This window comes from Centroberyx gerrardi, chromosome 1 (assembly GCF_048128805.1).
Source record: "Centroberyx gerrardi isolate f3 chromosome 1, fCenGer3.hap1.cur.20231027, whole genome shotgun sequence".
In the NCBI taxonomy this organism is placed as follows: Eukaryota; Metazoa; Chordata; class Actinopteri; order Beryciformes; family Berycidae; genus Centroberyx; species Centroberyx gerrardi.
In genome coordinates this window covers 21,540,315-21,565,314 of record NC_135997.1, presented here as the reverse complement: position 1 = coordinate 21,565,314, position 25,000 = coordinate 21,540,315, and the positions used below count along the sequence as shown (strand labels likewise).

The following is a 25,000-nucleotide window of genomic DNA, read 5'->3' as shown; positions in this document are numbered from 1 at the left end:
TGTGTGTGTTTGTCTGCACTTGCAGGAGCATGTATCGAACTAACAAGTCAACAAGCAGTTCAACAACCCTCCACAGATAGGACAACGCTGAAAAGAGAGTAAAATAGAGGGAGAAACAGAGCAAAGAAAGAAAAATAAACACAGGAGTGTGGGGGCTGAAAAAGCAATTCAGTCTATTGATGAAATCATCCTATTCATTTGACTATGGAAATGTAAATGCATTTTGCTCCTATTCCCCTCCTTCTCTCCTACCTCCATTCTTTAATTCAATGTATTTTCTTTCCTCCCCCCCTTTTCCGTCTTCCCTCCTTCCTCCACTTTCTCTCCATCCCAAAGCATTGCCGGTATCTAGATAGAATTGTGAAAGGGTTTTTTTTTTTTTTTTTTTTTTTTTGCTTATTGGACTGTGTGTTCTTATCAGCGTCGGGAGCACAATGCTTGGTGTGATGGAAAGGTATTAGCCAACCTGTGTTAGCTACGTTGTCAGCACTTCTCCTTTCTCTCTCTCTCTTTTGCTACCACTCTTCTTTCCTTTCGTCTCCTCCTCTTGTTCTGCTCCACTGCAGTTCCCCCTTTTTTACCACGGGATCGTGGTCTTCAAGAGCTAAATTTATCCAGGGCAACTGGAAGTGAGACACTTCACTCTGCTGTACCTAGAAGCAATGGATTTTGTCATGGTGTGGCAAAAGGCATTTTGTACAAATCAAGTCTGTTCTTTATTGAGCAGTATCTAATTAATAAAAACAAGTAACAGTTGTATTATTTTGAAAATGTAATTTAAACTATAAATCTTCACATTTTAGCTGCAATTTTCATCTCCCATAATACTATTCGCATGCAAATGACTTTTGATGATGTCACATGACAGGAGAATGTACTTCTGGGTTCCTCATCTATTAGTTTGCATGGACTGTTGCAATATAGAGATGTATCTAGCGATACAGCTAAACCTTTTTAGAATGGTAAGACAACAGGTCATCTGGAATTTAATAATAAATCACATTGTTCTATAAGCAGTGCTTTAATATATGCATGTCTGCTAACTCTCAAGCCAAATAGCATAATGTAACTGTATTCTCCATAGAAGAGATGAAGACAGCTGATCAACTAGGGAGCTAGAGAGCCAAGATCACATTCAAATAAAATGAGAATTAGCTCTATATGTCATTACCTCCAATGCACAGAAATGCACAGAATCTGCACTTGTCCTCTCTTCTCTTCTCTTCTCTTCTCTTCTCTTCTCTTCTCTTCTCTTCTCTTCTCTTCTCCTTTGGTGATCAGAAATCGTATTACATTTCTCTCCCTTCATCTCCACCACCCTGGAGGGGACAAAGACAGTTTGGAGTTGTTTAAGGATCAGTGTGTGTTTGTGGCCACCGTCTGGCGAGGCGATTGTACAAAGATTGCATATAATAAGGGAGTGAGAGGACACACGGAAAGAGAGAGCAAAGAAACACGAGGGAACAGGAGAGAGAGAGGCAGAGAGTGAGGGAGAGAGTAGTTGGTCTAATACGATGATTGTATGTTTGTCCCTGCCAGTTGTCAGGACACTGCATCAGCCCACCGCTCTAATGACAGCTTGTCATACCAAAGTGGCCCACCTCCCCTCAAAACACACACACGCAAAAACAAACTCACTTTCTTTCTTTCTTTCTTTCTTTCTTTCTTTCTTTCTTTCTTTCTTTCTTTCTTTCTTCCTTCCTTTCTTTCTTTCTTTCTTTCTTTCTTTCTTTCTTTCTTTCTTTCTTTCTCTGCCCCCTCCTCTGTCTATTTGCCTCATTCTTTCCTCTCTATCGCTCTCTCTCTCCATGTATCCATGTATTTCTTTATCTCTCTTTCATGAGTCACCATGCATCACTTCAAGGAGCGAGAGAAAAAACTGGAAAAAAGACGGTAGAGAAAGAAAATGACAGGGATCGAGGTGGAAATGGAGACAAGGGGAGGCAGTAATCTCTCTGGTTTGTGTGTGTGTGTGTGTGTGTTCTCCCTCAGTAAGAGGCAGGTAAATAGGCCTGCTGAATATTTGATGTCTGCAGGGACTAAACAGCCTCTTTTGTCCCGTTGCTCAGGCTATTTGTGTGAGACAGTCTCATATCTACTTGATGTCGAAGACACTGTATGTGTGCTAAATGTTACTTGAGGCACTAATACTCATACCTGGAGTCATAAATTAAATCGGCCCTGAATCGATCCACTATGATTCACTGTGAAAGAGTTTGTTAAAAGAGGTGAGAAGAAAATGTCGTCCCACCGCTGATATGGCACTTTGGATGAAAACGTCCACCAAGTGGCGTTCTTTATGTTATATGTTGTATATGTGAATCTTGTATCACCAAAAACAAAATGAGGGAAGAAGTTATCTGCCGTCTATCTGCTTTGTTAAATATGAAAAAGTTGCCCTTATAAAACATAGATATGCACAAAACTTACAGAACTATAAACAACTGAAACTCTTTTTTATCAAATATATTTAAGGAGATGGAAAATACAAAAATCGGTTGATTTTAGCATCATGATGTCTCCTTTATTTGAGCTCATTAAAACTTGAAGAAAGCAAAAAAGAGATAAAATACTCCTTTCTTCAACTGAATCAAGGTAACGACAACAAACAGAAACCTGATTACTTGCTACTTCCTTGAGTTTTTAATAATCATTTTATAATATGCTTCTCTTCCACTGAAAAGCATCAAAATGTACAGAATGACAGGATGAAAATGAGATTCAAACCCCTTTTCCTCAAACAATTAAAGCAAAACAGGCAATACAAAAAATCTGATGACTTCACTTCTTTGTGTTTCGCTGTAATCTTCTCGTAACGCACTGTTCACATCTTTGAACCCCTCGTGCACATGTGAAAATAGAGGGAAAAAAATACACTCAAGCCTTTTCCTCTCTGTAAATCTCTTTAAACACATAAAAAACACAAAGAATTGATAAAAAAAAAACGAGCCCTAAACCCTTCCTTCTTTCTCCATATTCGTCTGAAGAGCAGACAGGCACAATAAGAGCGCTCTTTCAGCACTGAGCCGTCGCTATATAGAGCCATAATTATACTGATAACATACATACATAAATGCATTCAACCTCTCGGCACAGCGCACTGGCTGTGATTTCTTAATCTTCTCCCCTCTACTCCTCTTCTCTGCACGCATGTCTTCTTTTTATTCTTTTCATTCCTCCCCCCTCCGACTGCCATTATTTTTCATTCATAAGCAGAGCGAGAGAGAGAGCAAAGAAAAAAGATGAGATGAGAGGGGGAGAAAGAGAGATCAGAGAGGGAGAGGGAGAGGGGGAGACAGAGCAAAGAGGAGGAAAGGAGAGGGAGAAGGAAAGAGAGAGATAGATGAGAATTTGAGAGAGAGAGAGAAGGAAGGAAGGAAATCATCTGAGATCTTTTGGCACTTAAACTCTTTCACTTAATGGCACTCAGAGGGATTGACGGTTGGAGGGAGGGGGCAAGAAAGAGTGAAAAGAGTGGGGGGAAAAAAGACAGATTAAATCATCACCGTCACATCATCTACTCAAATGGGTCTGCTCTCCTCTTCCCTGTCTGTCACCGCAGGGTTTTCTCTTCCTCCGCGAGAATATGTAGACAAACCTGTGCCATCTGCATCACTCTCTCCCCCATCTAAATTTCTTTCTGTCCCTCCACTGAGTCTCCCTATCCTACTCCTTCTCCCTCCCTCTCTCTCTCTCTCTCTCCCCCTCTCTCAAATAAAGACCTCCCTTAGCATCTGATAAATGGATTTATAGACAGTGGTGAATACCACAGGCCACAATTAATGGAGTCATAGAATTAGCAGGATTTGAAGGGAGAGAGGGATGGAAAAGGAAAGGTAAGAAGAGGTGGAGGCCAGGGTACGAATTACAGTCTGGTTTTTGGGGGTCTCTCTAAAAGGGAGGGAGTTGTTGTGTTAATGGGCTATAGTGATAGCGCCACATCTACACAGATTAGGTGGCTGTATGCATTAAGATGCATCCTGAAAATCACCTCTACTACATTGCTGCATACGCAAAAAATACACACTCCCGCACACACACAGTGATGTGTCTCGCTTCAGTGATGAAGTCTGACAGTCAACTGGACTCGCTCAACACAATGTAAACCCCCCACCGGTTGACACAGTTAGACACAGATGAACACACACACACACACACACACACATCAGCCAAGTGCATCTGATCCCAAACCAAAACCGACTGAATTTACTTTCTAGAGAAAGAGATGAGGCCACTGTATTCTGTTTGGAGTTGTAATATGAATCATCTATTCATAATAACATGGTGGTTGATTATAATTTTAAGTGATTAGAATTTTTTGTCTCTTTGTATCCATTTCTATCCATCTCTTCTAGCCCACCCCCCCACCGAACCCCCCCACACCTCCGACCCCTCCCCAGCCTCCACCCCCCACCCGTCTCTGTCAGGCTCCGTCGGTGTTTTATGGGTCCCTGTAGAACAGGGATCTTTTACAGGCCGGCTGGACTTTAGAAGCCCCTCGTTTAGCAGCATCCTGCCTTAATTAAAAACCCCTTTTGTGCTTTCTGCCTTTAACAATGAGAAGAGAGAGAAAGGGGGCGGGGGGTGGGGGGGCAGGGAGAGAACAGGAGAGAGAAATAGAGAGAGGTAACGCAAAGAAGGAGAAAGGAAGAGAAGGAGAGAGAGTGGGCAGAGATGGAGAAAGAGACAGAGGAAGAGAGACAGAGAGAGCGCAGTGGGAGAGAGGGAGAAAGAGAAAGCAAGAGAAAGAGAGATGGTAGTGAATAGGAAGTGATAGGAAGACAGGCAGATAGATAGTAAGGTAGACAAAGGGAGGGATGGAGAGATACGGACAGAGAGGAGATAGCTGTTAATTACAACTGCCATTAACAAGACACCAGTCAGCCTCCTCGGGGAGAGGGAGAGGAGAGGAGAGGGGGATGGGATGGGAGGGAGGAAAAGGAGAGAGGACGGGAGAGAAAGCAGAGGAGAGGAAAAGCAAAGAAGACGAAAGGAAGACAGTAACAGTTTGGTGCTAAATAGGAGAAGAGATTTTTTTTTTAAATGTCTGTTTAGTATTGCATGGCTCACCCTTTCTTTTTTAACTTGTATCTACTCTGTGTGTGTTTGCGTGTGTGCATGTATGACTGTATGCTGCTCTGTCTGTATATGTGTGTGTCTCCATATTTGTATGTGTGTGCGTGTGTATTTGTGTGTATGTGTGAGCGTGTTTGTGTGTGTGGCTGTCTTTGGGATGATTGAGCAGCAGAGAGGCTGCTTACTGATTACCTTCATGTAGAACAAGCTGCTATTGACTGGAGAGTGACGGATGGCCGTCGGCCCTGAGTGTGCGTACGATTGTGTGTGTGTGTGTGTGTGTGTGTGTGTGTGTGTGAGAGAGTGATACTATAGATGCCTTTCTACTACTTTCTTTTACCCCTGGTTCCCCAAACAAACCACAATCTTTTTTTTTTTTTGCTTCCTTCATGTCTCTCTCCCTTTTTTTTGTTGCATCTCTGCCCCCCACTCTCTCTCTTCCTTCTTTCTCTCTCTCTGTCTATCTCTCTTTATCATTCCTCTTCTTTTTTCAAAAACAATCACACAATAACAAAATATGATGGATGGATTGTGTGTGTGTGTGTGTGTGTGTGCGTGTGTGATTTGTAGAACCTGAAACAGCATAAATCCATCATAGAAAGTGACAGTGAGGAAATACGACAGCATTAGAACAAATGATTGTTATTATCAGAATTAACCTGCTTCCACGTAACAGTGGTCCTCATTTATCAATACTAATGTGCGTTTTCAATGTTAATATGTGTTTAAATTCTCAGAGCAGGCGACCGGCACTTTTACCTGTGATGTTACTGAGTGTTCCCTTGGCTTGTTAACAAAGATACTGTCTATTTTTTAAGCTAGGTCTGATGTAACTGTGATGTAGGTGTCAATTTTAATGTAATGTTTAATGTTCTTGCTGCTCCACAGTACAAAAATACAGAACATTGAGGAATCAAAACATAATTTTCAGTAATTGAATACTGTTTTAATTTTGTCCTTCCCTCCTTTCTTCCGACCCTCCCTGCCTTCCTTTCCCTCTCTCACGTCTCTCTCTATAATATCCATTACTAATATTTCTATCCCTTTCTCCTCCTCTCTCGCTCCTTCAGGCTTCTCTGCAGAATGTCCAGTAAGGAGCGCCACCTTGAGTCCAACTGTCCGTCCTCTTATATAAAGACTGAGCCGTCTAGTCCTGCCTCCCTGACTGACAGCCTAAACCACCACTCCCCCGGCGGCTCCAGTGACGCCTCGGGCTCCTATTCGTCCACCATGAACGGCCACCCCAACGGCTTAGACTCCCCGAGCCTCTACGGCTCCAACGCGGGGCCCCTGGGTCCCGCCGGAGGCCCCGGATCGAAGCGTTACGAGGACTGTTCGTCGACTATCGGGGAAGATTCACAGATTAAGTGCGAGTACATGTTGAATTCGATGCCCAAGAGGCTGTGCCTGGTGTGCGGGGACATTGCGTCAGGGTACCACTATGGAGTGGCGTCCTGCGAGGCCTGCAAGGCTTTCTTCAAACGCACCATCCAAGGTTGGTCTCCATTCTCTGTTTCTGTGTCTGTCTCTGTCTCCGTACTTTAAGTGCACCATCGGTGGGTGGCTTCCATTCTGTCTCTCTGTCTTTATTTGTCTCTTTCTGTCTCCCTATATTCTTGTCTCAATCTCTCTAGAAGAAAGGTAAAGTCTTTCTGAACCCATGAATGTACATGAAGGCACATAAACTCAGCATGAGAAAAGAATACAATGAGGGGTTAGCAGTGAGGGATTGGAGGTCAGAGGCTAAAGGTGAAGTTGGAGTGTCCCCCATATTAATTTGAATAGGGTCCTTTAAAAGGCAAGAGCTTTCACAGAAACACTGCATGCATCTAGCCTAAAAATAAGCTCTGTATCTCTCTTGCTCTCTGTAATTCAAATAAATACACACACACTAACACTTGAACCATGATATTGACCTCTTCTTCCATAACATACAGTATTTTCATTTTAGTAGATATTTTTGGGGCTTTTTTTGCCTGTATTAGATAGTAGAGAGAAACAAGGAAAGGAGAGAGAGGACATGCAACAAAGATCCCAGGCCGGGTTCGAACCCAGAACGTTGTTGTTATATTATACATGCCTTAGCCAACTAAGCCACCAGGACACCCAACATATTGTACTTTCCCCCTCTCTCTCTCCTTCTCTGTTTCTCTTTCTGTCATGTGCACGCACACACACACACACACAAACACATGCAAACATCCAATCGCTCACACACATACACACCAACCCCAGACAAACACCTTTCACCCTCAACCTTGACCTCTTACTGGTCAACAGCAAAGAGTAATTTCCAGGTAGTGTTTGCATCCCCAGATCTAGCTGCTAATGCTCCATAGGCAGGGTGTTAGCTCTAAGCCTGTTTTCCAGGTGATAACCTAGTGTCAGTCTAAGGTCGGAGGTCATGTCTAGGGGTCAGGAGTTCATGTCAGGGGGTTAGAGGAGAGAAGGGATAGAGCAGTAATCCACATGATGAGAAGAGTACCAGGAATTAAGCTCAGTAATCCTTCACTCGTCTCTTGTTAGGGCTAGTAGTAGTTTAGGGAATGCACAGGTATTTGGACTGTGCCCTCCAGCTTCTGTGGGCATTTAGTGTAACTCAACTCTCAGCTCCATTACCATTGTATCCTGCCTTTACCCTTCCAGATACAAGACAAGTCAATCAGACAGACAGCCAGTTAGCCATCCAGCAAGCCAGAAAATTAGTCAGTCAGCCAGTCAGTCATTCATTCAACCAGCCAGCGATTCATTCAGCCAGTCTATCAATTAGTCCACCATCCAGGGTTCCCATGGGTCATGGACGATCTGGAATATCATGAAATTATAGGTGTATTTCAGACAAGGAAAGTCAGTGAAATTGAATACATTTCCTGCAGAGGACAGGGACTATCAGGGAATTTTACAAATGTACTGATTGAATTTTAAACATTTTGAGGTCATGGAATCTCATTTATGAAAAGTCATGGAATTTTACATCAGGGCCACAGTGGGAAGGCTGACCATCAAGTCAGACAGTCTGTCAGCCTGTCATGAACCTGACTTTGTGTTACAGTCATAATTTTTAAAGATTTGTTCAAACTTTTTCATTACTAATGAGTAAAGAATGCCAGTGCACATATTATGGCCCAATCAATCATCTAGCCAGACATACAGTCGGTCAGTCATCCAGTCAGACTGCCATTCATCAAATAGCCAAGCAGCCAGTCAGTCAGCCATCCATTCATCATCCATCCATTCAGTCAGTCAGTCACATCAGACAGGATTCCTCTATCTGTCTTTCCATCCATCCATCTATCCATCCATCCACCTGCTGTATCTGTCGCTGTTTTCTTTTTCCTGTGATAAGCAGCTTTCCCAGTAAAGCCCCAGAGAGAGACGGGGGCGGCCTGAGTCTTAGATCCACTAGATGGTCACTAACCAGAGATGACCTGTACGTGTTTATATTATGGGATGGGATCAGGACACAGTGCAATTCTGACAAAGAGATTGGAGCATGCACATGCAGAGATAATGGCAGACACACACACACACACATTCAAGGATGCACATCCACACATGGACACCAACGCACACGAATAGATAGCAACTACACACACACATGACCTTGTACTCACTTTGCATATAGGTTTAACCCCTAATTCATCTGTCATGTGTATAGTATCTAATACAACTTAAACAATTCTCTATTCCACCTGCCTCATTTCATTTAGAGGGCTTGTTAAAGGTCACATAGGTGAGGACAGAGTTGCAGATTAAATACAACAGCTTGACACACCTATGGATACGATGCCATGTTGACACCAGAACCTATGGCCTTCAATAGATTTAGTACAATGCTCTCTCTCTCTCTCCATGTATCTTTTACATCCTGGGTCAATAAGGAAGACAAAATGCCCCCCCAACAAAAAACGAATAAATACAATAACAATAGCAATTTTCCAAGCTTAAATGGACATAACCTATTATTGAAGTGAATGGAGCAATTACAATAATAGAAGATTAGCAGTACATTTTTGATCAGAATTTAGCTAGTAAAACTGGCAATGCAATGTAATTATGAGAACAAATCTCAGTAGGTAGTTTTTTGTGTGTATGTGTGTGAAAAATAGTTATTTTTTTGCACCTATGCTACAATAACAGTGTTGAGGTGGAGATTGTAGATGGTTCTGTTTATATTTGTTCAGATGCAGGCTGAGCAGACTTGGATTCACTGGAACAAATGGGTCATGACATTATCTTTGGCCCTCTTACGAGCCAAACCCTTCCACAGACAGGCCTGTGTGTGTGTGTGTCTGCATGTGTGGGTTTGTGTTCATCCATGTATACGAGCACAGGTTTATGTGTATTTCTGTGCACATATGCCTATGTTTATGTGCGTGTGTGTGTCTGTGTATCTTGGCTGGAACGCAGGGCCAGCCTCGGATGGGCAGCGGCAGACATATTGGTATGTTTCAACCCATTAGCCAATAAAACCGCAGGTAATCACCAAAAAAACACCTCCAGCTGGACAGGGAGGAGAGGATGGGATAGGGAAGGAGAGGAGAAAAGAGGATGGGATAGGGAAGGAGAGGAGAGGAGAGGAAAGGGGAGGAGAGGAGGTACACCAACATTCTGGATAAACAATAACTTGAGACAGAGTGAGAGAAAGAGAGGAGAAGGGGGAGGGAGGATTGGGCACATGGATGTAGGAAGGAATTAGTGGTGTGTGTGTGGGTGTGTGTGGGTGTGTGTGTGTGTCGCAGCATGGAGGAAGTGGCTCTGGCAGCTGCTGTTGCCGTGGCGTCAGTCCAGCGACACCTGACAACCTGCATCTATCACTCCCTTATTGAGAGAGAGGGATAAAGGGGAGTGGGGAGGAGGGAGAGAGAGGAGGAGGAGGGGAAGAAGGCAAAGTGTGCTAGAGGGAGGGATGGGGGGATGAAATTGGGAGAGCGAGAGAGAAAAAGAGAAATGGATGAGAGTGAGAAAAAGAGAGGGAGCAGGATAGAAAAGGGGATAGAGATGGAGAGCGAAGGAAAGAGTGAAAGTGATGCAAGAATGGTAGGTGGGAGGATTAAAGCAAGGGAGTCTAGGTTGTGTTTAATAAGATAGATAAAGAAAATATGCATAAATTGTTCGCAATTTTTGTGAAATAGTATGGGAAAGAGAGACTGAGTATACTGTAGGTCAAAACAAAACAAAGGTGGAGCTGAAAGGAAAAGAGATAGACAAGCAGAGAGAGATGACAAAGATGTTGTAATGTAACGCCAGTGAAAGCCCCCTGCACTTAGGCTGCAGACATTGTGATAGTACTCAGTCCGCACAATGGTGGACAATTGTCATGCAGCAGGTGGACACACACACATCTCTCAAAGGAGATTGCAGGGGATTTGAGACCCTCATATATCCCCCTCACACATACACACACACACACACACACACACGTTATACATAGGAGCCTCTAAGAACCTTTCTGCTCTAAGACCACCCCACTGCACACTAATACACATAACGACACACACACATACACCCTATAGTACGTCGTGACACATACACACACACACACACACACACACACACACACACACACATACACACACTATACAGTACATATGACATTCTCATATAAACCCTTCTTTTCTAATCCTACCCTAACCCTACTCTGAAGGGGAATGTGTACATCTATCACTGTGCATACAAACAGCATACACACACAGACAGGGACACATTCACACAGGTGCCATAGGCCTATATTACACCCTCATATGGGCCCCTCTAATGTAAGCCCACCCAAACCCCTCTATGAATAGGAATGTCTGCATCGAGCACTGTCCATACAAACCTGACAGACAGCAGCGCTTCTGGTCCAGTTAGTGCACCCAAATTAGACTAAGGTTGTTATTTCTATCAACCTCATCTATTACGCATCATCACATATTATTAATGTCCATTACTGTTTAGAATTCCTGAGCAAACAAGTATTTTTAATGGTCATATCTATCTACTCTCCTGATAGTGCTGAGCATGTGTAGTCTATTATTCTTATTTTTGTAGCTATCGAGTTATTAAGTAGTATTTTCTCTGTGAGGATTAACACATTTAGCCTTAGTGCTACAAGCCCTATCAGTGGCTCTCTGCAGTAGTTTTCCATTTAGCAGCGCTAGCCTTTTTAGCCTTTGCACTACCTCACAAGCCCTATTACTGACTATCCATTAAGTGGTGCTGCTTATGTGTCATTTAGCATGTTTAGTCTTAGTGCTAGCTAACTGCCCCTCTTAATTGCTATATTTATCTGCTGCTCCTCTATCATCGGCATGTAAAGCCTGGGTGTAAGCTAACTAGTCCCATTAGCAATGTCCATCAAGTTAAAGGTTCCCCCAGCAGCATTTAGCATGTTTAGCCTTTACGCTAGCTAACAAGGCCCATTAATGACCATCTTGTTACCCATTAAGTAGTGTTTGTGCATTTAGCCTTTTCCCTAGCTAACTAGCCCCCTTAATCAGCCCAGTAATGAGAAAACATCCTCTCCACAGCAGCAGTCAATAGTAATCACTGTTTACTCTGTTTCACTGGGAGATGCATTGGCTTGCTGAGGCATTTCCTACTGTAGTTGTCAAGTGGGCATGGGGGGAAGAGGGAAAAGGGAGGGAGGAGAAGAAGAGGAGGAAAAGAAGAAGACAAAGGCAAGAGAAGAGTGTTTCACAGGAAAATATGTTGGGAAATGATATTCAGAGTACAGATTAAAACTGTATTCAAGATGCCATGTGCTTCTCTGGTTCACACCTCAACGCAGCTCATAGTGTAGATACTGCAGCAAAGAAACCTTCCTGAGCAGTTCTCTAACAGGCCCACCTGTGCCAGAAGACCATAACTGCGTTTTGATTTTGAACTGGGTGGAAATGGAAACACCATGTGGCGGGGATGAGGGGAACTGAAGGAGGAGAGGGAGGTCGTGAACGAGAAAGTGAAGGAGCAACAGAATGAAACAGAAAGGGTAGAATAAAAAGGGAGGGGAAAGCAGGAGGTAGAGGGGTGGAAAAGAAATGGGAAGAGGGACAGATGGTGAAATGCAGAGGGTAGAGAAATAGGAGGGAGGGAGGAGAAGGACAATATGAGAAGAGAAGAAAGAGGTGGGAAGAGAGATGGGGAAAGGATGGCAGAAAAAGGGGAAAAACGTGGGGAAATATTTCATGACAGCTCTTACCCCACCCCGTATTAAATATCGTAATAAGAACACACTAATGGGGATGTAAGTTAATAAGAAAAAGAGAAGAGGAAAAAGAAAGAGAGGCAGAGGGCAATTATAGGTAAAAACTAAAGCTGAGGCAGTAGAAGCCTCTCACACTCTGGTCGGTGCTGTCGTTGGCCAGCGTTGTGAAGTTAATAGACTTAGCTAATAAACTTAGCTCGGCTCTGCATTAGAGTGTTAGGGTGAGTCTATTGGGCCTAGTCACGCAAATCAGCTGGCTGTGGCCAAGACACACATGCACGGTCACACATACTCACACGCACACACACACACACACATGCACATGCACATCCTCATAGAGATGTTAGCTTGAAGACACACAAATGCATTGTTTTTCTCTCACCTCCATAGGAAAGCTCTATATGCATTCTGCTCTGCCTTGCTGCTGCTTACTCTCTTTTAGTTTCTGCTTCTTTGGGTCTCTTTTTGCATCTGTCTCTATTTCTTTGCCTTTATTTTTTTCTGTGTCTATTTCCATCTGTTTTTCTGCCTGTCTCTCACTGTGTTTCTGTTTTTTTCTCTTTCTGTCTTTGCCTCAATCTCTCGCAATTAATTTTTTTTTGTCAAAACCGTGACAAAAAAACAGTTCTCTACATCACTTTTCTAAACAAAATGATGATTTCAATACGTAATTTGTAATTGCTGCATTCACATTCAAAACAATTACATTCTATAGAAACAAAAACAGTGCCCTAACACACACACACACACAGATCTACAAGACAGCAGATTGGCTGGCCAGGGTCGGTAAACATGTTGTGGGCTTAATGATTGGTCTGCACTCGGTCATTATGCCAACAAGAGGCCATCTTGGGGTCAGATGTCAAACATGGACTTCAACCCTAGGCCGTCTGAGGCGCAAACAAAAACACACAAAGACACACACATGCATGCACACCAGCCTAAGGTCTCCCTAATGGGGCTGTTTTTGTGGACATAACTGTTAATGGTGCATTTTGAACTGTATAATGTGTGTGTGCACGCACATGCACGTGTGCGTGTGTGGTTTATCTTTGATAAAGAGCTCAGTCAGTTGATTAATCAGATCAGTTGTCCCTTCCTGCTGTCCGCAGGAAGAGCAGAAGGGGACACACACACACACACACACACACACAAAGCATAGCAGTGAGACTGAGGTAACTGAGTCCAGTCTCTCCCTCCCTCCCTCCCACTCTCTTCCTCTGTCCTGTTGTCTCAGTACATGGATTTCTCTTTGTCTCTATCCCTCTATCTATTCCTGTAAATTTCTATCTTGTCCCTTGCCTTTGTCTGTCCACCCGTCAATGTAAAATCAAACATTTGCTCATATTTCTCTCCCTATATGTACATCCAACAGGCTACACTGAGGAGAGCTGTCTATCCGTTTGTCTGTCTATATCTGAAATGAAACCTTTCCTCCTTTTGTCCTTCTTCCAACATGTCGTGCCACAGGCAACATTGAGTACAGCTGTCCAGCTACGAATGAGTGTGAGATTACCAAGAGGAGACGCAAGTCCTGCCAGGCCTGCCGCTTCATGAAGTGTCTGACAGTGGGCATGATGAGGGAAGGTAAGAGAAAAGGTCTTAACCTTATTTCTATTTTTCTCTGTTAAAGTTGCAACGTGTAGCATTTTAACATCAATGAAGCATTTCAACAGTAATTTTGAGACATGAGTATAATTACTGTAAACAAACTAGACCATCGTCGAGATGGCTGGCAGCCTCTACCGGTCTCTACACTGCATTTTACATTGTGTGCCACCTGGTCGGATTTAGCAGGAAATCTGCTAGATTGCTTTAATGCACTGACATTGCTTTATGGCACAAAGCAGGAAGAGGGCTGTTGTTTCTCATAATGGCAGATGGTGGAACAAATGAAAGATCTATGAAGAAATCACTTCCCAGGAAAGCAATAGAGAAAATAAACTCACATGGAGGGGGAGGGGGGGCAAGTAGCAACATCCTCTTTACGGCAGGAAGCAAAAGGTTTATGTGAAATGTGGTCTTAATTTTAAGAAACACTAGCACTAACAATATCACTGACATGAGATAGAAACTACCAATCATCTTGACCATGGTCTCATTGGTTTACAGAAATTATACCAAGATATCACAATTAATTAGACAATGATATATTGATGTTTAAAATGCTCAAGAAAGGCTTAATTCTCTTTCTATCTTGCTATGTCTTGGCATCATTGTACCTCTTGTTCCCTCTTTCTCTTTCATGTCCATCTTATCTCTCTCTCTCTCTCTCTCTCTCTCTCTCTTTCTCTCAAACATTATTCTGACTCTGTCTGTCTTTATCTCCATATCTGTCTCTGTACATTTGTCTGCCTCTTTCTCTTCTCTTTCTCGGTACACATACTTAAAAATGGATTGTGTAGGCATGAGCATGTGAGAACATACGTGCGTTCACACACACAAACACACACACACTTTCAGACTCTAAATACATCCTTGTTTTACTTAACCCACCATGAGGAATAGCTACAGTCTGTCATTTGCCCATTCTGTTACTCCTACATGAACTGCCTTTAGTAGTGAGTAAAGGTAAAAAAACGAGAGGCATCATCTGCCCCCACACCACTTTGGTTAAATCTACTCACTGTTTCATTTTCACACTCCCTCATTCCCTCTGCTCCCTTTCTCTCTCTCGTCTGCCCACCTCTGACCTTTCTACTCCCACTGCACTTCCCACGATGAAAGGAGGGAGAGGAGGAGGGAGGGATGAAGAGGAGGAGAGAGACGTATAGTGGGAGGGGAAGGGAGAGAGTCGGAGGAAGGTGATGGAGAAGGAGAAGGAGGGAGAAAGGTAGGGGGAGGGAGGGATGGAGAGGAGATTGATTTATAGGAGCAGAGGAGAGGGAAGACCAGGGGAGAATGAGAGGCAGGGAGGGAGGTTGAATGAAGCAGAAAGTGAGGGGGAGAGAGAGAGAGGAGAGAGAGAGAGGAGAGGAGGGTCAAGGTTGTAATTGATGGGAGGCCTGGCCTACGCCCCCTTCCTTACAATGGTCAGGGAGCACGCCTCTGCCTACGCCTGCCAGCCCTCCCTCCATCCATTCCTGTCTTCAGCTCTCCCCCTCCATATTATTGTACTGTTTCTGTTGCTTCTCTTATGCCTTTCATCACTTCATCCATTCATTCTTCCATCCACTCACTACTCTCTCCACCCTGCCAGCACCATGACACTCCTGCATACGTGCATCCATCCATCCATCCATCCATCCATCCATCCATCCATCCCTCACATTCTGTGCACAGTCACATGTGAAATCCATAAAACTCTATGGTTTACAATAGCTAATGCAACCATAGCAACACTGTTAACACGGCAAGCTGTTGGTACAAGCTGTCGATGTTTCCTCACCACTTATCCGAGTTGAGAACTTTACACACTTTTCCTAAGATGAGGGTTCCCATGGAAATCAAGCAAATTCCCTGACCTCCCCTATCTGGAATACATCTATCAAAATGTAATGATATTCCAGAAATTCCATGACCTGTGTGAACCCTGATGAACTGTCACTGAGTGATGTCATACTATAGGTAAAATAAACAAAACTGTAGTAATAGTTAAATAAAAAAGTAGACAAAGAATTATTCCGTCAGAAGCAGGTTTTATGAGCAGGATGTACGCAAGCCGATATGATGTGATAGATGTGAAACTGTTCACTGTAAACACCTGCACACTGAAGTGTTCACAAAGTCTCTTTGTCATGATCTCATTCCTTCCCATTCCCACTCACTCTCTCTCTCTCTCTCTCTCTCTGTTTCTCTCTCTCTCTCTCTCTCCCCCCAGCCTTAGCCATCAGGTGGAACTCACTCTGACATTCTCTTTCACAGCCTCAGAGCTTGACCCCCTCCCTACAGACACACACACACACACACAAGCCTCCCAGTTATCTGGGGGCCCCATCACTGCCTCCGACAGCCCAAGTTTCAGCTCACTCCAAAAGCATCTTCATCTCTCTCTCTCTCTCTCTCTGTCTCTCTCTCTGTCTCTCTCTCTCTCGCTCTCTCTCTCTCCCTCTCTCTCTCTTTCTCTCTCACACACACACAGACACAACAAGCTGCTGTCGTTGCGTTTGTTCTCCCAGTCGATCTGACATAGGCAGAACCTACATCTCATCTCCTGTTTTGTCTTGTATGAGTGTGTGGCCACAAGCACACACATGACTGTGTGCGTGTGTGTGTGTGTGTGTGTCAGGGCAGTTTGCATAGTCTCACAGCGCACAGACCTCAGACTGCATCCCACTAATAGACCACGATACCACATTGTCTTTTTCCATAAAGAATCTAAATAGACAAAGTAATAAGGCACAATCATATACTCAATATTGACTTAATTTCTTTTTTAGTAATCATTTGCTTGTACTGTTATTGTTTTAATCACATTTTCACTTAGATATTGATTATCGGAGAGTGACAGGGAAGATGGGAAAGAGAATGAGAAAGACAGTGAGAGACCTTGACATGTTGTGAGCTGGATTTGAACTCACAAGTATGTCAACAAGAAAACAATTTACAGATTGCTTTTAATATCAAAATACTGTGCTGATTTTATTGTGTAGTTGTGTGTGTGTGTGTGTGTGTGTGTGTGTGTGTGTGTGTGTGTGTGAGTGAGTGTGGTTTCCTAGCTGTGTGAAGTGTCGTGTTCTCTCCTGAGCAGGCAAACAAATAGCAGCCTTTTGTTGCTACTGCTTCCCTGCTCCACAGACATACATCACACACACACACACACACACACACACACACATGCACACAGGCCCACACACATACATCAACATGACAGACCACAACCACCCCATTTGTTGTGCTGGGTGTGAATTTAATACAGGAGGTCCCGCTCTACATATGAATAAGGGTCATTTGGAAAATTGATACATCCATTTTCTTATTTTTACTCATTTCCCGCTCTCCTTTTCACCCCATGGGAAACTGAATTTGAAAAAGATCAACAACTATAAAAATGAGCCAAATGCATTCCTTCACCTTTGCTCTATTCTTCTGGAGGTATTCGTTCACAATATGTTTTCGTTTTTATTGTCATTTTTGAAAAACTAACTAGAGCACAGTGCAGATATATTAAATATCCTCTTCAAATTCCTTCATTATTAAATAATCATGTCTGTATATTAGGAAGATTTCATTCTAAAATGCAATACATCAGTTGAAATCCATCTGTCAAAAAAAATTCTGAAATTCACTTAGATTCACCAAGATTTTATATTTCCATTTAAATAAAAAATCCTGACCTTTTTTTCATTCACTAAAATGTAAAATATGATCCAGTCTGGAAACGAGTTATTTTGCCAGCTGCCAACTTATGATGTCAGCTATCCTAGAAAATATACCAGAATTTGTATGACTAGGTTTCATGTTCTTCAAATGCTGTGTGTTTCAATTTGAAATAGATGTTTTCATGTAGATTGTTCCAATGGCAAATGTTAGTGTTTTATAAATGAAGGAGGTAAGAAAATGCCCTTAATGATATTTCATGATGAGTTGTGCTTTAATGTTAGCAAACATTATATCAGTTGTCTCATACTGGAACACAATACTTAATTTAATTACGGCCAGGTGTTAGTATTGTGGTCCTTATTGAGGGACATTGTACAGTGGATTGATCACACTGTACATAGTCTGTAAATGTCATGACCAGCTTGTTAAATAAATTAGAACAACAACGTACAGTATAACCTTCACGCTAGGTCAGTGTTATATTAGCCTGTTATATATTAAAATTTTAGCCTACCGGACTAACAAACACACACACACACTGAGGGACTTGGCCTACTGTGTTTCCTGCAGCCCTTCTCGGTATTAGCATTGTTGCAGCAGAATTGCATAGATGATAATGGTAAGTGGCTAGTTCAGTTAGCGTCAGAGCTAACTGTGGTTGTCAGGGGCTAGCTCACGGGAGAAAGGTGAAGATAAAGAGGTAAGGGGGGTGGGGTGGAGGACACGGAGGAGGGAATGTGAGTGTGTGTGTGTGTGTGTGTGTGTGTGTGCATGTGTGTAGATGCTGTAGTTTACCCCTCAGGGCAGGATCTGCCTCAAATTAGCCTTGTCGCCCTGGGAGACAGAGAGGGTGAGAGGGAGAGGGGGTGAGGTAGCAAGGAAGTGTGTGTGTGTGAGTGAGAGAGAGAGAGAGAGAGAGAGAGAGAGAGTGGTAGAGAGAGCAGTGGTAGGGCCAGAGGGTCAGTAAGCCAAATCAGAGTGGAGCTGTTCCCGCTAACCCATACATCTTCTCTTAAACACGCAGCCAATCATGTGAATGCACACCCACACACACACACACACACACACACACACAACTGCCTTCCTTCTCTGTTGGCACAACCTCCCCCTTTCTCTCTGAAATATAAGATCTCTCTTTCAAGTTTTCAAGTACCCAGCCGTAAGGAGTTCACCCACTATTACTACCATGAGAGAGGAGAAGAGAGGAAAGGAGAGGAGAAGCAACTATTCCATAAGCTTAAGAAGAGAGGGCTCGATGGATGGGAGGTTATGGGAAGGAAGGAGCGACGTGGGGCACCCACCCACCAATATGTAGCAGCTAATTTCTGGAGCAAGGCAATTAAAAGGCCTGACTATATTATGAGAACTTCCCCTCTGGCAATGGCTGTCTGTCCATTTTTAATGAGGTCATAATGATGCGTCAGCTGAAGACTGAAAGGTCACAGGGCGGGGCTTAAATCTGCCCACAGAGGGGAGGGAGAGGGAGCGAGAGAACAGGAGTATTGTTGCAGGTAAAAGAGAGGACGAGATGCATTTGAAAAAAGAATGAAAAGGATTCAAAACAAATGCTCCCCTCAGTAAATACATTTTTTTTTATGTCACTGTATTTATTTGACAAGTTTGAAACAACTGTAAGCAAAAGTAAAATCACTGTAGCTGTCACAGTAAAGCCAGAGGACTTATTTCCATTTACACACAAATGGCAAGGCAAGCCAGACATAATACAGTCAACATCAGCAGTAATGTGTAGAATTGCTTTAAACAGTCGTGAACGGAATACAAAAACACAGATCAGAAATTTGACCAATGAAAGGGTTTGGCAGAGGCACACAATCCAGGAGCCAAATATATTCAGTGTGTATATATACATATGGTCATATTGACATATTTGTTCCCTTACAACATTGATGAAGGCACGTCTGATGAATCATGGTTAAACAGACAGAATGTGTTGTGATTCCAAAAACCAAAGCCTCCGACTCTATAAAGCAGTAAATGGCCAGCTGGATTCAGATGGTAGACTACTGGAGAGACAAGTCCACTGACTGCAAATATAAACCTTGGCACACTGCCCCACACACGCACACACACACACACTCACAAGCAGCTCGTGCCAACTTTGGCCATGCTCCCCACGGCCTCTAAGACCTAATGAGTGAGATCGGGTGGAAGGCCCCAGTCTGTGTGAGTGTCGGTGCATATGTGTATCTGAGTGTGTGTGTGTGTGTGTGTTTTGTGTGTGTGTATACAGCTGGTGGTGTGCGTCATAACTCTCTTCATAGCTCGGCTATCCTGACTGCTGCTATCCAGTCTCATCGCTGCACACACATGCAGAAAGACACACCGCAAACAAACTGACCGTACACATCCCCTTCTAGCACAGACACACAAACACAAACAACATCTCTCTCCCATTAAGGATCAGTTTCTTCAAGACAGCAACGATTAAAACCGAAAAGAGAGGAGCAGAAATGACAGGGAAAGGTGGTTTGGGAAGAGGAGAGGAGAGGGCACATGGGGGAGGAGGCAAAATGGGAAGGGAAGATTAGAAAAGACAAAAGGACAGAGGAGAGGGGGAGAAAGGATGTGAGGAACGAGCAGAGGAGAATAGGCGATAGCAGAGGAAAAGGAGTAGTAAAGCAGGTAGGACAGAAGAGGAAAGGAAAGGAGGAGAGGAAAGGAGCAGGGGAGAATAGGAGGAGGACAGAGTGTATGATTGGAAGAGGAGTGGAGTGGTGAGGAGAGAGGAGGAGACAAGAGGAGAGGAGAGAGGAAAATAGAGGATGGGAGCGCCAGACAACTGGTGGCGTCTGGTGTGGCCCCATGGGAAACTTGTAGCTAAATCTGGCCCTGTAGCGTCTGCTCTGTGTGTGTGTGTGTGTGTGCGTGTGTGTGTGTGTGTGTGTGTGGCATCTGGTTGCATCCCTGCTAGAAAGGAGCGATAATGGAAATACTGTGACCGGAGATCTGCCTGAGTGGTCCCCTCTCTCTCTCTCTCACACACACACTCTCTCTCTCTCTTTCTCTTTCTCTTTCTGTGTGTGTGTTTATGTATCTCACTTTTTCTTTCTCTCTCTCTATGGTGAGGAGAAGGGAGGAGGAGACCACATCCAGACATGTGAACACACACGATACACATGAAAGTACCTGCATGGGTGGGAGATAAGAGAGGGGGAGGGAAGAGACGGATTGTCAGTAGCTAAGTGGTCTAACCTGCCTGTTTGGGAATAGCAACACATCTAACAGAGGCCTTCTACACCAAATCTGACCATTTTTTTCTATTATATTCGACTGCCGACATTACCTGCATGTTTCCATCCAACTGTCAAGCGAATTTTACACAAACCTTTGAAATATCGCAACAGATAAAATGCGAATTAGGTGCATTTCCATCAGCTGGGTTAGAGAAAATAGTGATTGAAGCATCTTCCTGATTGCTAAAAAAAAAAAAACACACCTACAAGAAACATTAATCTTTCAAGAATTGATTAGTATTGGGCAAGTTGTTATGTCATATTGTTCTTTAGTATCAGCTAATACAAATAAAAAAAAGAATACACCAGCTAATGGCATACAACCACAATGGAGACTTTTCTAATTTGATACATCATAATTTGCAAACAGATACTTGGATGGAAACCCATCTATAGCCGTGGAAGTGTAGGATGTATTCCCTGACCTCTGAACCAAGCCAAACTATTGACTGAAACAGTTTTGGATGTCAGTGGAAAAATGAACCAGTGTTTTTTTCTTAAACACGACCGTAAAGCAGAACGGCTATTACTGTGGAAAAAGCAACACTGTTTTGAAGTAACACAGGCATGGCAACACACACACTCACGCTTACGCACACACACTCGTGACAGCCACCTGCCTCCTGCCTTGGGCAATGCTGTTTTGATCTGTTCTGGTCTCAACAAACGTACTCTGCATGATGCTACACACACACCTCCCTCTTAACCCTCTTCTCTCTCTCACCCACATGCTCGCTTTCTTTCTCTTTCTTTCTGTGTTCTTCTGGTTCAGTCTCCCTTTTCCGTCTTTTTCTCTCTCTTTCTGCCTCTTGCCTTCTCTCTCCTCTGCAAAGGGGAATCTTGTGTATTGACTATGACAGTGATAGGGTTTCTTTTCAGCTTGAACATATTGTTTAAATTGGAAAACCACAAAAAAATGCAGTCATATGTCCGTGTTTCTCTCTGTGCTTAATTGCCATATATATGTGTGTTTCTGTCTGTTACTGACTGTATTTCTCTCTCACTTCCACACATAGATTACACACGGATACACACACACACACACACATTTGATTTAAATGGGTGTGTTGTCTTACCCTATCTACTTGCCCATCAGTTCTGAAACCCACATAGGAAAAGCCTTGATGTTATTACATCAACAATGGGGTTGAACACACACACACACACACACACACATACAAACATACACAAACATAAGGAGATAACGTAGTCTGAGGTGGGAGGGCTTGTCTACACTTCAACCCTTCAACCTCCATTACCACAAAACTACCCCCTCTCTCTCTTTCTCTCTCTCTCTCTCTCTTTCTATCTATCTATCTATCTATCTCTTTCTATCAGTAGATGCTCTCTACCCTTCTTTTTCCATCCCTCTCTCTCTGTGCTGTTGATCAACAGAAATCAATCCAATTTATTCATCTTCCCCTCACCTCTCTCCTCTCTATCCCTCTCTCCCATTCTCTCCCTTCCTCACTCTCTCTCTCACCTTCTCTCTCTTCCTCTATTGTTGGCCATCTGAAATCAATCCATTTTGTCTCTTTCTCTCCTCTCTGTCTTTCTCCTCTCTTTCCTCTCTCTCTCTATCTGTCTCACTCTTTCCTTTTGTTGTTTGCCCCCTTTCTCTCTTCAAAAGCACTAAGGTGTCAAAGGCATTTCACTCGCAATCCCTCAACTGTTCAAGCACAAATACACACACACACACACACACACACACACACACACACACGCTGACACAGGGTGACGCCAGTGCAGTGTAAAATCTATGCTGATGTGATCAGTGCAGATCGTGCTATTGACAGACAGCAATATTCCCACGTTAGGAATGATTCACCTTCATCACTGTCACTGTGTGGATGTGTGTGTGTGTGTGTGTGTGTGCTTGTGCGGGTGTGTTTGCATGCTTGCGTGTGTGTCTGTGTGTGTGGGTGTGTATATACGTGTGCATTCATAGGTACATACTGACTATTATCTTAGTTTTTTTAATCTTCTTTCATTTTACATATTTATTCATTCTTCTTTCATGAATTTTCTCTGGATTATGTTTCTTATTTATACCTACCAATTGTTTTTTACTATTCTTGTTTTCAAGAATTTCAACTCTGCTTTTCATTAAGTGCATGTAAAAGTGGATTATTATTATTATTATTATTATTATTATTATTAATATAGGAATACCTGAAAACAAGTTTTGTCAAGATTAAGAGAGGTTGGGGGTCTTGTTTTGTATAATTTGTAAATTATCTTTAAAATATGGGTAAAATAAGGACAGCGACATGCTATGAACATAATCACTTTAACAGAGGGAAAAGGCTACAGTAAGGTGAACTTGACATTGAACTTGACAGTCTGTGTTGACTAATCAGCATCAAGCATCTTACAAAATCCAATAGAATAGAATTTAAGTGATACAAAACATAGTTTCAAATCACAATTTACTCTTACTATATTCAATGCAACACAAGTATTACAATGGGAAAAAGAGGAAAAGCTAGTTTTTTTGCTGGGGTTTAGCAATGAAATATCCTTACAGGAGTACCAGTGTGTGTGTGTGTGTGTGTGTGTGTGTGTGTGTGTGTGTGTGTGTGTGTGTGTGTGCCCATCTTAGAGGTGTACTGTAGTTGACATAATAATTAAAGCTGGACAAGGCAGAAACCCTCTGTGGAATTCTTCTTTTCTTTCATTATTCTGTCCCTATCTCATTTCCTTTTATTATCCCTCTATCCATCCCCAACCATTCTTCCTTTTCTCTCTCTTTTAGGTTTTTTTCTCATTCTCCTTCCTTCTTTTGTTTACTGGGCCATCCATTACTACCCCCTTCCCTGCTCCTCACCTCCTCTCATTTCCCAACCTTTTTTCTTTTCCCTCTTCCCTTCTCTTCCCTCTCTTCTTCTCTCGTCCCATCTCCTTCCTTCTATCATCTCCCCTTCGCTGTCTTTTTCCCCTGTGTTATCCTCCCCTCGCTAAATTTTAAACTTTTCTCTTCCCTTTTTTATTTCATTTCTTCCTCTCCTCTCCTCTGCTCTCCTCTGCTCTCCTCTCATCTCCTCTTCTTTACTCTCCTCTCCCTTCCTCTCCTCCCTCCATCCCTTCCCTCCTCTCCTCTCTTGCTCATTCTTTATGATTTGAAGGCTCATTTGTTAAGAGGAGGTAAAGCAGTCTCTTTCTCCCCCCTGCCCTCCCCCCTCTCTCTTTTTTGTGGGCTTTGGAAATATAATTTTCAATTTTTAATTTGATTCATTTAGATTTGATCATTAATCAGTGCTGAGAGAGAGTTAATTTGGTGGAAAATAGATGAGGTAGTTAGAGAGGGCTCTTTATGAAGTGAGCTCAGCACAGCACTGGCTCTGTGTAGGTATAAGGAAGAGAGAGGGGGAGAAAAAATGAGAGAGAGAGAGAGAGGGAGAAAGAGAGTCTGTGTGTGTGGGTGGGGGGCGATAGAGGGAAAGACAGGGTGAGAGTGTGAGAGAGAGAGAGTTTGTGTGTGATAGAGAACGATGGAGGGAGGGAGTGTGTGAGAGTGAATGTCAGAGAGAGAGAGAGAGAGATGTAGAAAGAGAGCCAGAAAGAGAAGTGTGAGTATGTGTCTGTTTGAGTGTGTGTGTGTGTGAGTGTGTGTGAGAGAGACAGATATTCAGCCTCCTTCTTTAAAGGTGCTATGTGTAACACCTTTTAACATCAATAAATCATTACCACATTCATTTTGAGACATAAGCAATATTACTGTAAACAAACAGGACCATCACTGAGAACATTGGTTATCTCTACACTGCGTTTTACATTTGTGCAACCAGGTCGGATTTTGCGGAAAATTTGCTGAACTGCTTTACGGCACAAAACAGGCAGCAATACCAATAACGCTGGTGTGACATAGAGGCCACCAATCATCTCGACCATGGTCTCATTAGTTTAGTAATTATACCAAGATATCACATTTATTTGACAATCATGTACTGACGTTTAAAAATGCTACAGGAAGCACCTTAAACTCATCCTCCCTCTTTCCCTCAACCTCCCCCTCTGTCCAATCCCTCTCTTTCCTTCTTCTTTGTCTTCATTACTTCCTTCTCCCTTCCCCACTTTCTTCCTTCTGCCCTTGCTTCTCCCCTCCTTCATCTTTTCCCTCCATTTTTTCTCACTGCCCCCCACCCCCTCACCTCTCTCCCTCTTTACCTTTTCTAACTCCATCACTCTGTTTCTACCTTCTCTCTCACTCCCTGTTTCT

The 25,000-nt window shown here is 43.0% G+C and overlaps 1 protein-coding gene across 1 annotated transcript in view; it reads left to right on the top strand.

Annotated features, from left to right (window-relative positions):
* esrrga (estrogen-related receptor gamma a) overlaps nucleotides 1–25,000 on the top strand; it is an 89,884-nt gene that overhangs the window by 24,819 nt on the left and 40,065 nt on the right. Inside the window, exons 3-4 of the mRNA XM_071921975.1 lie at nucleotides 6,147–6,571; nucleotides 13,736–13,852. Of these exons, the coding sequence (XP_071778076.1) occupies nucleotides 6,147–6,571; nucleotides 13,736–13,852 (542 nt within the window). The remainder of the gene's footprint in view (nucleotides 1–6,146; nucleotides 6,572–13,735; nucleotides 13,853–25,000) is intronic.